Source organism: Schistocerca serialis, chromosome 2, assembly GCF_023864345.2.
Source record: "Schistocerca serialis cubense isolate TAMUIC-IGC-003099 chromosome 2, iqSchSeri2.2, whole genome shotgun sequence".
NCBI classification, from domain to species: domain Eukaryota; kingdom Metazoa; phylum Arthropoda; class Insecta; order Orthoptera; family Acrididae; genus Schistocerca; species Schistocerca serialis.
The window spans coordinates 1,045,496,387-1,045,512,007 of NC_064639.1; the positions used below are offsets into that span (position 1 = coordinate 1,045,496,387).

Sequence of the window (15,621 nt, forward strand, 5' to 3'; positions counted from 1 at the left end):
TTCATTGAGGGGCGGGGGGGGGGGGGGGGGGGGGGGGTTAGAGTTCACGTTGAAGAGTGGAAGAGAGCATGATGTTGTTCAACTTTCAGTTTTTGAGGGCAGTAAGTTCTGGGATTGGGGGGGGGGGGGGGGGGGGGGGGGGGGAGATAGTGCAGATGTCATTTTTAGGCAGTGCCAAACTGTACTAAATTGGTTCTAATTTCTTTGACAAGAGAGTATGTCTAAGAGGATTCTGACAGGTTTTTTTGTTGAAAGTGGCTGGGCTGTAGGCGGGACAAATATTTGCTAATTAACCACAATATTCAGATCATGAGCAGGGCTTTACTAATACTTCTCAGGGGCTGTAAAATCTGTTGTTGGGAGGGGTAATATGAGATACTCTGTTCTTTTGTTGGTTTAGTGAAGTATTTTATCTGCAATTTTTTTAACCTTTCAGTCATTTGAAATCACATGCTTGGTAAGATCCATTGTTGTAATGACTCTACTTTTCTTATGTTTTTAGTTGTTGTTTTGCATATGTAATATAATCAAAAATTTTTGATGTTGTGTTTTCATAGTTTCCATTATTTTAATTTTGGTGTGCAAGAGAGTTTTTTAGAGAAACCAACAAGAATTTTGGAGATGCTACACAATAGTGCTCATAATAATAAGGAGACGACAGGGAAGTGGGAAGTCAAAACAATGATGACCAGTAGCAATGCTGTGTCACAGGTCATGGTAAACAGCAATGAGGAAACACCTGCGGGTGATGCAGAGAAATAGGAATGAACTGCTGAGAAAAAGTGATGAGATGTCACCCAGTTCCCAAGCATGCATGACCAAAAGACCAACACACCTCTGATCTTGTTATCCATGATAATGAAAAGGTGCAATGAGGGAGGAAATTGCCCAGAACTCCACACATGGGTACAAGGTGCACATCAGCACTTGTGGGAGTACGCTGATGAACCCATCTATAAATTATGACTGGAAAAGAAAAAAATCGATTGGGAGCATCATGAAAACAGACAAAATTTTAAAAACTGGGCAAATGGAAAGAGGAAGTCAGTAGAGAGACTGTAATAAAGTAATGCAGAAGATGGCAGTAAAAGTTGATCAGAGCAGTTTGATGAAAAATGAAAGCACAAAAAGCAAAAGAAATACATATAAGGAATGTAAGTGAAGGTTGGAAAGAAAATAGCTGTCAAATTTGCAAATAAATCCATGAAAGACTATTGGGAGAAGGTCCTGCAGTTTGGTGAAGTGTTAACAAATTGCTATATGCAAATTCATAAATAATAATGGACCGATCTACATTCATGTAAATCAGTACTAGAAAAGATGTAGAGGCAAGATGTTTGTTAATACAGGTGGTACAGATAAATAAACAAGAGGACTAGCACAAAAGGTTGAAAACAGATTCCTTCTCTTCACATATGGTAAGTGCCTCCTACCCTGGGTTTCTGTGCAACTTTTCCAAACTATACCCTGTTTCCTAAATCTCACCAGTCCTTTTCCTTCATCCCTCTTCCTTACCCTTCAACAGTTCTGTCAGAAGAAGGAGCCACTCACACTGAAACGTTGAAAACTTTAATACTTTTTATATGTGTGTTCTCGTGCTGCTGCTTGGTGAGTAACTTTTTATCTACCCAATTATTTTACTGTATGCATGGTTTTTCCATTGTTGTGTTAGATTTTAGTTTGCCCTTGCCCAAAACCCCCACTTTTCCAAGATAGTCCCATTAGATTAAATATTTATTATTACGAATAATAGCCGGCCGGTGTGGTGGTTCTAGGCGCTTCAGTCTGGAACCACGTGACCGCTACAGTCACAGGTTCGAATCCTGCCTCGGGCATGGATGTGTGTGGTGTCCTTAGGTTAGTTAGGTTTAAGTAGTTCTAAGTTCTAGGGGACTGATTAACACAGATGTTAGATGCCATAGTGCTCAGAGCCATTTGAACCATCTGAATTACGAATAATGTCATGAGATTACAATGCGGAATACTGGGATTACAGTAGATGTCTGTTTTAGTTACTTGTGTAAGCTATGATTTTAATTTATTTCGTGTATGGTATTTCCATTTCTTTTCTAGTTGCATTTCATATCTAGTTTGTGATTTAATTCATGGTTCAGTAATTACTCACACAAACTATTGTAATTTGTAGTATGTATGTGTGTTAGCTTTTATTTCTATAGTATATTCATTTGTTTGTGAATAATTATTGTTGTTTTGAAAACTCAGTGTAACATTGTGTTGAAATCTTGTCTGTGTGTAGCATTTTTGGGTCAATTATGACGTCACTGGTCAAACCTGACAATTAGAATCATATGCTAGAATTTATTAGATGCTCTGAATAACTGAATGTCATTAATATACATTAATGATTTCCTGCTCTATATTCATGAAGATGCAAAGCTAGTTCTATTTCCTGATGATACAAGTATATTAATCACACTCAACAAACAAGAATTAGCTGAGGAAATTGTGAATAATGTCTTCCAGAAAATTATTAAGTAAGTCTCTGCACATGGATTGTCATTCAATTTGGATAAAACACTGTATATATACTTCTGTACAAGAAATGGCACAACACCATTAATAAGCATGGAGTCTGTAGCTAAGGCAAAACATTCCAAAGTTTTGGGTGTTACACCAATGGGAGACTGAATTGGAGAAACACATTGGTGATCTGCTGAAATGTCTGAGTCCAACTATGTATGCTATTAGCATTACTGCAAATTTTGGCAATAACCTTATAAGTATATTAGCTTACTATGCCTATTTTAATTCACTGTTTTCAGGTAATTCATCATCAAGGAAACAAGTATTCATGGCACGTAATCAGAATAATAGCTGGAGGGCTGCCATGGTCATCTTGCAGGCATCTATTTAAGGAACTAGGGATATTCACAATAACTTCACAATGTATATATTCGCTTATTAAATTTGTTATTAATAACCCATCTCAATTCAAAATCAATATCAATGTGCAAAGCTGCAATACACTTGGAGAAAGGCTAATCTTAACTATTTTGGGTTAAATCTAACATTGGCACAGAAAGGGGTGAATTATGCTGCCACAAAAATCTTTCATCACTTATCAAGTAGCATCAAAAGTCAGACAGATGGCCAACCAGCACTGAAAAACAAGAAAAAAAAAAAAGAATTTCTGAATGACAACTCCTTCTGGTCAATAGATGAATTTTGAGATATAAATTAGTAATCTTTTTATTACATTGATACTTTCCACTTCATTGTGAAGTGCTGTTTTCATTATATATGCAACAAGTATTAATCTAATCTAATATCATGAATTTCTTTAAACATTCCTGAAATTAAATAAAAAATTCACCTGAAAAAAAAAAAAGACAAACAGTATTGCTCACAGTTGCATATGGTAGACTCTCAGATACAAGTTACTTCCAGTGCAAATAGATTAATTAAGATTAAGTTACATTCATTTAATGAACTCAACAATTAGTGAACACTTTACATACTGTGTTTTAGCCAAAAAGAAAAACGATCATCACATAAAAGCCGGCAACAGAGCAGCATAGATTTTTTTATCTGGATCTACCTTAGCCACAACTTGTGTATTGTTTATTCACAGGGAAGTCCACATTTGTGCCAGGGAAGGTCTGTAATTAATATTTTGCTGCTGATCATTGTGGAAAGTTTATTTTATATGTTGTCAAATGAATTATTGTTTTATCATGCACGTATAATCAAGTGGGTGTAAGAAGTTTCCTGATAGTTGCAGTGGTCTGGCTACAGCAACTCCGCACACCTACACCTGTCTCAACCAGTCACATGACATGACTTTGTAAACATCTCTATGGCAATGCCTCAGTGTTGTCACAGCTCTACAGATGACTATTATTTTCATCTACAGTCATATGCCCTTAGCAGTTAGAGACTGTTAATAGTGCTGCTAGTAGTTAGGGATCTTCTTATGCTGACTTGACTATAGTGGAGCAATTATAATTAATACTAGATACCAGTAATAAGAAAGATACAATTTGTGCTGTACTGGAAAAGAGAATGAATTTCAGCATGATGACAAATCCTGGCTGAATAAAGACCATAAATAGGGGCAGTCATTTTTCAATCAGGAGTCAGTCTGATACTAGCAATCAGTGTACTAGGTCAAAAGCACTTCTATGTGTGATTCTGTGAATAAGTGGCCCCTGTCATCCTTTCCCACATGCCCACATGGCTTTCTACTGTACAGTGCTCTTCTGTTAAAAAAAAATGGTAATATATTCTTCCATGCACAACTATATGGAAAATAGTGTATTTTAATGTGAGCAAGAAAATATAAATGTGAATATTATGTTAAAGCAAAGGAAACAGCACAAAATGCCTTACCTTGATTCTACATCCTGAACTCTTCCAATAAAAAGGATAGCTTTGTTAACAACACTTATGAGCAGAAACAGGAATGGATGATCAGCTTTGAACACAACAGGACGAGGTATAGTTGTTCGCAGAGACAGTAGAACAATTTCAGCACCTAAAAAGGATGGTTTCTCATACATTTCTGATATCACTCTGATTAAATCATCACAATTTTGAAAAGAACTTCAGATAAGATTTATCTTTTATCATTAAACAATACAAAGTAAATATTAGAAGGCAAGAAATGTAGTGTGATATATACGACATTGAAGTTATATTTGGCAGGAGGAGAGTTGAAATCACCATATACCTATCCAATGTCGCACCCAGGAATTCTCATATGGGCGGTAAGGAGGAGTTGGGATCAAGTCATGAATGCTGTGAAAGAAGTAGGAGTCAGGACACAAAGCACAATTTCTTACAAAATATAACTTAAAACTACTGGAAAATTGAGTTTATTAATAATCAATACTATTAGTGCTACAAGTTTATAATATGTTTCTTCTCTACAGTCTCTCAGCCACTGTTGGAATCACTTCTTGTAAGTTGAAAAGCAATTCTGACAAATCAGGTCCTTAATGGATGAGTCAACTTTTCGAAACCTTTTATTCAGTTATGTAGGTCAAGATCCCAAATATTGCTCCCTGCAGCCATTCACCCTGGTGGGCCCTCATTTGTGTGTAATTGACCAAAATAAATAAATAAAATAAAATAAAAACAAATAAATAAATGGAATTATACATGGTGTCCTGAGGTCCGACCTTCAGGTTCTGAAGTTTCTGGGTTGAGTTTCATCAGGTGTTTTAACGTGGTGTATTTTTTTTAAATTCTGTATCGAAACGACTATGATCATTACTTTTATTCAGTTTAAAGATTCAAATATAATTTTTTTATGTCTATTCCTTTGTAATATCATTTTAATTATCAAATGAACTTTTTCATTTGTTCTCATTTTTTACTTATATCTTTCTTTTTCCACTCAGAATTTAATTATACTTATCTATTCCAGTATTTAAATATTTGAAATTCTGATTTATCGTTTAAAAAACAAAGACAAAATAATCTATTTGTATTGGAAATGCAAAGGTGTCAAAAATACATTTTTCGTAGCAAGATGTGCATTTTTTGTGATGGTAATTGTAATACAAATGTTTAAAATATATCCTAAATTCCTATTCCACTCCTGAAAAAATGATGCAGATGGAGATTTAAACAAAAGGGGGGATCATAAGTAAAATGAAATTCAGGAAAAATGAGGAACGGAAGTAATGAACACATGGATGAAAAAATAGCATGATAAAATGAAAAACATTAAATTGGAATTAATACATAAAGTTAATTAATAATCACATGAACAAAGATTTGAAGGGGAAAATGAATGACAGGAAGAAATATGAGAGCAAATGAAGAAGGTGATATGACAAGGAAAATGATATGACAAAGGAATAGAAATAAAAATAATGATCAAAGTCATTTTGATTAAAATTTAAAAATAGAAGGAAATTTAAAGCACCTCATCAGATTTGAACTCACCACCTTCTATACATGAAAGTCTACCCTATCATTTACACCAGACAACCACTCTGCAAAATATGAATTATGTAGTGTTACTGAGCATCACGCTGAATTCCGATGTTTTTTTAGATGTTTTCACAAAGTCGACCCCATCACTGGAGACCTCTCCTTGTGAGCATCAGAACCAAAACTAAAATGATGGCTGTTCGCTTTCCAGTATCTCACTACTCTTTTCCAAATTATCAAAACAAGCAAAAGTGTAATATTCATTGAGCTTCATTTTCACTTTATCTTTTTTATTTATCTGTTTGCTACAGCTTCACTTTCCAAGCTTTAAATTGTAAAATTCGCATTAATAGTGATTTAGTTTTCCTTATTTTTCTGACTTTCATTGAATAAAAAAATTCTTCTGTTTCTGAATATCAATTAACTTTTATTACAGATATGTGAGTACAAGCATCCTGCTTGAGTAATAACTAACCTCATATTAACTAACATCCTGTAGTGCCTTGCTTTGCTGTGTTGTGTGTGACTGTTACAGCTAGCGGTATAGTATCCCAGCCTCTCTATTTGATGTCAACATATAATGAAAGCACTTCTGCCAATGTTTTATTAACAAATTTTGTGAGGCCATTTGACTGTGGATGGTAGGCAACTGTCTTTTTGTGGGTGATGTCGCAGCATGAAATTACATCTGACACCAGGCTTGACTGGACAATCTTTCCATGATCAGAGATTATCACACAGGGTTCTTCATTCCTTAAAATGATGTCTTCTACTATGAACTTTCCTTTTTCCTGCGATTCAGCAGTCATCACAACTTTGGTGATAGTGTAGTGGGAGAGGTAGTCAGTGAGAACTGTCATCTCAATTCTCATTTGTCAGCTTTGCAACCCTCCCCAAGAGGTTGATTCCAATTTGGTGGAATGGCACTTCTGCATGCAGATTTGGTATGAAATGCGCCAAGGGCAAATGCATCATGTTCTTCCATCACTGGCATTCCTTACTGTGGCTCACAGTGCCTAACAGATTGGTGGAGAGCTAGCCACTGATACATGGTTGTTTCTACCTGGACTCTTCATGAATCTCAGGTGACTTGATGTAGTGGCATTGTGAAATACTCCAGAATAACTGGCACTAAATAAGCTGGGATTGCAAGTAAACATTTCTATCCAACTGGATGGTAGTTCCTCATATACAATTCCAGTTTGGTCAGTTTTTCAAGGCACAGTACTGAGTGTCCCTCTGTTTAGCAGCAAAATCATTTAGTGTATCAGTGACAGATCTCATCCACACTGCTGTGTTCCACCAAACTACTTCTTCAAAGATCCTTGTTTTTTTTCATTCAATATTGTATACTACTTTGACAGTGTACTCTTGAAGCCACAGTGCCCATTTTGCCAGTAATCCCAATGGGTCCTTCAGGCTAGTTGGCCAGCACAGACAAATGTGATCTGTCGCAACAGTGAATGATTTGTCAAATAAATTTGGTTAGAATTTTTGATAGGCCAAATAACTGCAGAGCACTCATTCTCTATTGTAGAGTAGTACATCACAGACTTGGACAGTACTGTGGAAGCATATGACATCACCTTTTCAGCAACTTCCTGAATTTGTACTACAACTGTGCCCCATAATTGCTAGTATCAGTATGAAATTCTATCTTGGCACTTTTTCATGCAGTTCTATAATTGGAGAAAATGTTATTGCCTGCTTAGGGAGTGGGAAAGATTTTTCTTGCACCTCATTCCAGGAATATTTGGGATCTCCTTGCAGTAGTTGTTGTAAGGAACACTCCATAGTACAAAAATCTTCATGAATTTCTGGTAGTGAGAGCACTTTCCAAGAAATCTTCTCACATCATGAGTGTGTCAAGATGTCAGAAAATCTGTGAGTGCTATTATTTTCTTGAGATCAGAACAGACTCCATTGCCATTCATTAGGTGCCCATTAATTTTTTCCCTTTAGCAGTAAAGAGGCTCTTTTTCATATTCAGGCAGAGGCCTCCTGTCTAAAAATGCTTCATCACTATTTTGAACCAAGTTTAGATTTTCATCAAAGCCCTTAGAAAAAGTGACAATGCCATCCAAATAGCAAATCAGATCATTCATTTCAGGTGTCAAAGCAGGTGTTCCACCATACTTTAAAAGGTGGCTGGGGCATTACATGCTGCAAACAAAATAACTTTTAACTCACATAGGCAATCAGGTATTATAAAGGCAATCTTTTCCCTATCAGCCCTGTCAGCCTCTATTTTCCAGAAGCCCATCTACATACCCATAGTTGAGAGATACTTTTCTCCTTTCAGGCAGTCTAGGGTATCATCAATGTATGGCAATGTTTTTGTAATTTTGTTCAGGTGTTGGTAGGCAACACAGAAACACTCCATAAGGACACAGGAGAAGAACAAGGTCTCTCTGGAGCTCAATGATGTAATCTTGCAGCATCTTCTCTGCTTCTTCTAGGAGTAGCCATTTTTCAGCAGGTAAAACCCTACAGGAGTACTGGCCAACTGGTGGATGATCCACAGTGTTATATCATGTTTTCCATGGGCCTCTAGGTCTGTCTTTTCCTCACTCTGGATTTATAAGTATCCAAATATTGGCACTGAAAGGTTAATAGTAAATGACATTTTTCCTTGCGTAGGTCAGGTCCTTCTGACAATAGTAGCTTCCTTCTCTGCATTATCTGTAGTGGTAGTAGAACACAATTCTTCACTGACGGCTTTATGCTTGTAATGGAACTGATCAAAGGCTCATTTTCCCTTAATATTGTCCTCCTCAATACACTCAAATAAATGTACTACTCAATACAAGGACTTCCTTCAGAGATAATAAAAATGTTCACTTTTTATTTATGATTAAATGAGTTGTAGAGTATTGTTTTACTTATGTACAAACATAAAAACTTGTAAATTATTTCAAAATAAGAAACAAACTTCAAAATGCTGTGTTGAATATGTTCTCTTCTAATTTTGAGGACGACTTCTTAAGTTATAAAAATTACCATTATTATTATTATTATTATTTAAATAATTTTTTGTTTTAATTTGAAAAGCATCTGCAATGTAATTTTTATAAAATATTAACAACATATATCTTTTACCTTTGAATGTACAGATCAATACATAAATTTAAATATTATTGTGTTGCAAGCTGAAAACGCTGGTCACTTCTAGTCTATCTGTTCGTGGTTCAGAAGGTGGTAGTTGTCACTGGTGAAGCGTAAAAATGGATACGCATTCTTTTTTTGTACTGCATAAATAGTGTTGTTAAATGTGCCTTGTCTGCTTGCATGAATTAAAAAGTGAACACAAACTTTTCCACTTTTTATTAGTGATGTTAATACACAAGTTCATACCTCAAGATGACAGTGCCAATAATAATAAGAAGAAAGTACAGCGGCCACTGTAAATCAAGATTAGTTTAAATATTTATTTACAACTTTCTGATTGACATTCATATTTACATTCTAATCCATCACCTTTCATCTTCAGCTCTTTAAGCAGTTGAAGGACAATGAGCCAACCCAATTCACAGTTGAAGTGAGTTTTCAGACACTAAAAGACTTTGATTTTAGGTTGTCCTTAAAGGTGAATAGTGATTAAAATATGTAGGCATCAGTCAGGATGTTAATAATATGTGTATTAATACAATAAAATGTCACAAGAGCAAAAATATAATACTATTGGAATTGAAAGATGTATGAGTATATGAACAAAGGACATGTATCCTGCCAGATAACCAATTCACTGTTGAATTGAGGTTTTCAACAAACATTGTAATTTTATGATGTCATGAAAAGTAAACAGGGATTACATTGTGTGGGGACCGGCCAGGATGTTAATGCTTCATGTATTAATGTGATAAAATGTTGCAAGAGTAAAAATATAAATATTGTTGGAACTGAAAGAGGTACGAGTATATAAAAGGACATGTATCATTTTGACGGCACTGATGATGGCAGGATATGGATATGTGAAGTTAAGTACAAATTTTATATTATGCAGTGCTCTATTGCATTTTATTGTCACATGTGACAGTAAAAGTTTAGGAAACTTGACAATAACTGAGCCCAAAATAGAAACAATACTAGATAGACGGGGGTGATGTATCATTTTGGGGAAATGCTGTGTTATTCACTCTGCACCTCTAACCAATTTTTGTTTTTGTTTTTATTTATTTATCCATCCATACACAATAAATATCATATGTATGAATGATAGTTTCAACCTTGAGCAGACATTTTTGTTATTTTAATAAGTAAGTGTTTGTTTTGGATCCCATACTGTGTGGAAAATTTTGTTTCTTTTGTACATATCATGAGAGTGAACATGGATGCAGTGTATCTGCAAGGCAGGGGTGATAAGAACCTGGATTCCTGCACAAGGAGATACTTGCTTATCATGAAAGTGTTTCCATAAAAACATTGTCGCACCTTGGAGATTTGCTATGGACTATGAAATCTCACCATGCAATAGAATGGTCATAGAAAGACTTGTCAGTGGGGACTCATAGAAGACAGAACTAAATAACAAAGGCTTATGTGTATTGTGAGCTTTTTTGAAGCTTTGCTATAGTAAAATCTAACACGGGATATAACAATGGAGATGAAATACATGCAAGATAGAGGAGCAGCATGTGAACTGATTTTGTAGTGACTGGTGGCCAAGATTTCCAGCTGGTATGGACTTGGCATCTTTGAGAACAGAGTCTGCCATCTCAAGATAGAGTAATACAGTCCAGTCAAACAGTTAATAGAGATAAGTTATGACAACCACAAAAACTTGTCGTCTACCTACTCCAACTCCATATGACACCTGAACAATGGTAGGCATGTTGCATTCCAATGGGGGTGAAGATTTAGCAGACAAGGGAGAATTAGACAAAACCATTAAAGAAGAAAAAAAATTATTGGACCCATAGAATAGAGGAATGATGATAATTTTTTTTTTTTTTTTTTTTTTTTTTTTTTTGTAGGAATACTTAAGTTTATAAAATAGAATCAAATTGAAAATCAGGAAAGATTGAAAGCCATTGAATGGTTAACATTAGACAGTAAAGAGCAAGTAAAAGGCATGGAACAATCAATTATTATTTAATCAGCTAGTTACAAATCTTGAACAGTCTATGGACAAGAAAGTATCAAGTCTTGAACAGTCTATGGAAATACATGAATGCTATCTGGGTGGCTGTACCAAAATTTAGTGACATTTCAGATGACTTTCAAGCTCATCACTTCTGGTGAAGTCAGAATATGATGAAAATGACACTCATCAAAGTGTTGTGGAATTTTGATGCAGCCACCTGGATGAAAGCCCAAGAAGATTTCATCAGTATATGGAAATGCTGTTGAGTGACATTTGTAATCTTGGGGAGACGGCAGAAGGTATTCAGACTAGAACACTATCTCTAAAAACAACTGTGAGTAACGTGGAATCTAATGTGGCAGTGAAATTAAATGATTAATAGAAAAATTAACAGCAGGCAGGAATAATGACTGAGAGAGCACCCTGAAAGTAAAAATGTGACTGAACTAGAACCTGTTTTAGTTGTTGAAACTAACCCTGTAATTAATTTTGAATGCTTTCTTGTATCTGATGCAACAAGTAGACAGGAATTTGTAATTAATTCATTTAATGAAGTGAAAGATGTTATGTTTTGAGTGAGGTGTCAATACTAATGGAAAGGTTAACTGTTTTCTTGTTTTTCAAGACAATTTTTTAGCTGAATAAAGAGCAAAGGAGGTATCTGAGTCATCAGTAACAAATGATTATTCAACATCCTGTACAGAAAATTGTTTAACATCTAAATTTTGAGAAAATGATTATGTGTGGGAACTAATTTGTAATCAAATGTTGACTGAATGGTGGGAAAAGTAGCAGAAAATTTTGTGTGAATACAGTAGAACCTCAATTAACAGTCACTTTTGGGGATGGGGAGTGGTCAGAGTGCTAAGAAGGTCAGATAATCACAGGAGAATGAACAAAGTCATTTACAGAGTTCAAAATTATGTAACACATCAAAATTAAGAAAATATGTATACTTCTAATAAAGAAAAAGGAAAACAGATAATTTTAGACACCGAAAATCTATTTTAAAAAGTTTAAAAGGGATTTCTAGCTATTTCTTTAAATTTGACCTTGTGGCTGCATCATTCCACTTCTTTCCCAAGAATATGTGCAGAGATGTAACTGTTGACTGTTATTTCAAATATTTGAGAGCAATCTTGAACCCATCCTTTGCTGCAGAGTGGCTCAATCTTTTCATCTTCTTCCTTTTATTCATCATCTGGCTCCTCTTAGTTAACACTATAATATTGCAAAACCAGATTGATGGTTTGATCATCTTGAAATTCTTCATTAGTGACAACCTTCTGCTAGCTATTCCTCTACACCAGCAGTTTGGATATCATTCTGAAGTGTTTGCAAATCAGCCACTAAATCTGCAGTGTCTGACTTATTAGTTTCTGGAAGTTCATGCTCTTGGTTTAGGCTAGGACAAATCTTTTCCCATGATTTTTGTAGAATAGTTTCCTTAAGTTCTTCCCAAGATTGACCACCTGTGCAAATTGCATCTTTTATTTTGTGACTTTTCATTGCTTAAAAATAGGATCACAAGACTCTTCTGTTTTCTCTAACAAAGCACTGACATATTTCCTTCTGTAATGTCATTTTAACCAGTCAATAACATGCTGGTTCACTGGTTGGATTATTGAAGTCATGTGGGATGGGCTGGGGAAGGGCTAAAACATAGTTTTTGTGTCATCTTGTTGAAGTTCAGACTCAGAGGGGTTGCTTGGGGTGTTGTCTAACAATACAACGGCATGGAGTGATAGATTTTTTTAATCCTAAATTCTTTTTAACAGTAGGAAAAAATGCGCCAAAAAGCCAGGCTTTAAACAAATTACCATCCATCCAAGGACTTATTTGAATTACGTAATAAACAGGAAGTGCTGGCATGTTTATGTTTTTGAAGGAGTGTGACTCAGAGCATTGGACCTGTTGTGACAGGAGTAAAACTGATTGATAATGCTGACATGATTTTCAGCATGGGTCAGATAATCCAAAGAGTTGGTTAATCGAAGATCGGATAATTGAGGTTCTACTGTAGTTCAAAAACAATTCGCAGGAACACTGTGTTATTATAGCAAATGATGTTGACTCGCGTGGAGTGTTCGTATGATTTGTCAGTTATGCTGAAGGAAAGAATCACTACAAGATCTGAAAGGAAAGTTATGTTTGTCCTTGCTCAAGAAGTATACAATTTTTCCAGTAAGCTTAAAAGAAAAAATGAATGCAGGGTGTAAAACCAACATTATGTCTGAATATGGAAAATTTATGGGTAGGATTGTACTTCTCTTTGTCACTGAAATGGTGAACTGAAAATTGTATCTAATTTGGTCTCCTTGACAAAAGTTTGACAACACATAACATTTTAAGCGGTTTATGCTTCCGTAATAGAAAAACTTATTTATGTCCATGGTTGAGTGATGAGAAATTTTCTTGCTTTGAAAGAGAACATATCTTTTATTAACAGTCAGTTAACAGATGTTCATCCAAGTTGTTGTTTTTTTTGGTGTACAATATTTTGACCCAGCTATCTTCCGCAAAACTCACAGCACCAGAAAGGAGATGGCTGGGTCAGTTACCAAAATATTGTGCATAAAAAGCAATAACTCAGCAGAAGACTAGAAAGCATACTATTAATCTTCATCAATCATGCCAAGAAAACCTGAGAGCTCATATATTTGTATTTTAGTGTTTCTTGGGTTAGTATTGTGCTGTTTTGATAAACCTTGGATGTATTTGAGAAACATTCTAATGTTTTAAAATGTGTTTTGAATATTACAGTTTCTGACAAGAAGATAAGTCACTTAACGTATTTTTGGTTTCTGTGCTACCTATTTAAATGAAAATGTTTCTATGTGATTTTGGACACAGCTGCAGAACTGTTGTACTAAATTTGTGAAAATTTTGAATCTGTTTGGAAATATTTATTGAACAATAGATCAGACTGATTGAATATTAAAATCAAATTGGAGATTTAGTCAATATATGAGCTATTATGAGTAAGTTTGAACAATGATAAAAATTTGAACTGGGAACATAACACAAGAATTGCATGTGTGCCAACAATTTTTTTGTATATTATTCCAATAACATTGTTCTTGAAAAAGTTGTTGTCTAAGGCTGTAGCATAGTGTATGAACAATATTATGAAAAGGATAGTTTGCTATGCACCATAAAGATGACATATTGAGTTGCAGACAGGTATGGTAGAAAGACTGTAATGCATTGAGCTTTTAACCAGACCCCTCTTTAGAAAGGAAACACACACATTCAATGCAATCAAGCACACCTCACACTCCCATGACCACTATCTCCAACCACTCCAGCCTAAATGCTACTGGATGAAACAGAAGCAACAATCCAGAATGGGAAGGAATAGCAGGGCACAAGTGGGAGGACAGAAGTGAGTGCTGACTGACAGAGGATGCAGGGCCTAGACATAGACAAGAGAAGGCTGCCAGGCATAGTGTAAGGTTCTGCCACTCACCCAACCTCCACAACAGGGACCAACCCCAGGCGCAAGACCTGCCCAATCTGCCCACCAAGTACTTCCTATTCCAGTCCTTCCATAGGCTTATCCCACCCCATCAGAGGCCAGGCCCCCTGTGGAAGCAGCCATGTCATATCAGCTCTGCTGCAATCACTGCACAGCTTTTATATTGGTGATGACCAACCAGCTGTCCACCAGGATAAATGCCCACCACCAAACTGTGGCCAAGACCAAAGTGGGCCACCCTGTGGCACAACTCTGAGCTGAACATTACAAGTGTGATTTCAATGGTTGCTTCACAATCTGGGCCACCTGGATCCTCAGCTCCACCACCAGCTTTCCTGTACTACACAGATAGGAGTTATTCTCAACCTACAGTAAACTACTGTCCTCACAACCTCCACACATCAATTTTCACCCCCTCTGTCCTATCACCTACTCCCAATTCATATCCCCTTGCTCTCATTGTGCACTAATTGTTGCCAACACATTCACCAGTCTTTTCCCCTTATCTGCTCCCCCCACTTTTCCACTTCTCTCCTCACCTTCTATCCCTCCCCATTTCCTGCCCTATGCAAACTGTTGCTTTTGTTCAAGGCAGTTGCATACTGGCTGGAACAGCTAGAGATAGCAGTCATGTGTGATTGAGGTGTGTTTGCTTGTGTGAATGTGTTTGTGTTCCCTCTCCGAAGAAGGTGTTGGCTGAAAGTCCGATGCATAATTGTCTTCTTGTTGTGCCTGTCTGCATCTCAATGTGGCATCTTTAAGGTATGTAGCTATCTATCTCTTTCATGATATTATTGATAGTCCAACCTGGAATTGCCATTGTTTGAAGGAGCATAGTGATTTGGATCACATATTGTAAGAGAAACTTTGAGAAACTGTGAACATGCACTGGCTACACCAAAGTTTTGGTGTTCAGAGTACTTCTCAATGTTAATACGTCAAGTCGAGAACTATTTGTTGAAATGTGCTACATATTTACAGGGTCTTTGTGAGATTTAGGCGTAGTGCTGATATCAGGGGTAATATCATAAAGATGGTACCTTGTATGACAAGATAACAATGATGGTGTTTTTGATGTTGACTCAGTTGACAATGGTGTAGAAGGTGAAAATGGTCATAGTTAGGGAACTTTATTCTGAACTGTGTAAGTCAAAATTAT

The 15,621-nt window shown here is 36.0% G+C and overlaps 1 protein-coding gene across 1 annotated transcript in view; it reads right to left on the reverse strand.

The window, feature by feature from the left end:
• The window catches only part of LOC126458478 (serpin B6-like), a 332,205-nt gene that overhangs the window by 19,212 nt on the left and 297,372 nt on the right, over positions 1-15,621 (reverse strand). Inside the window, exon 8 of the mRNA XM_050095571.1 lies at positions 4,351-4,495. Within this exon, the coding sequence (XP_049951528.1) occupies positions 4,351-4,495 (145 nt within the window). The remainder of the gene's footprint in view (positions 1-4,350; positions 4,496-15,621) is intronic.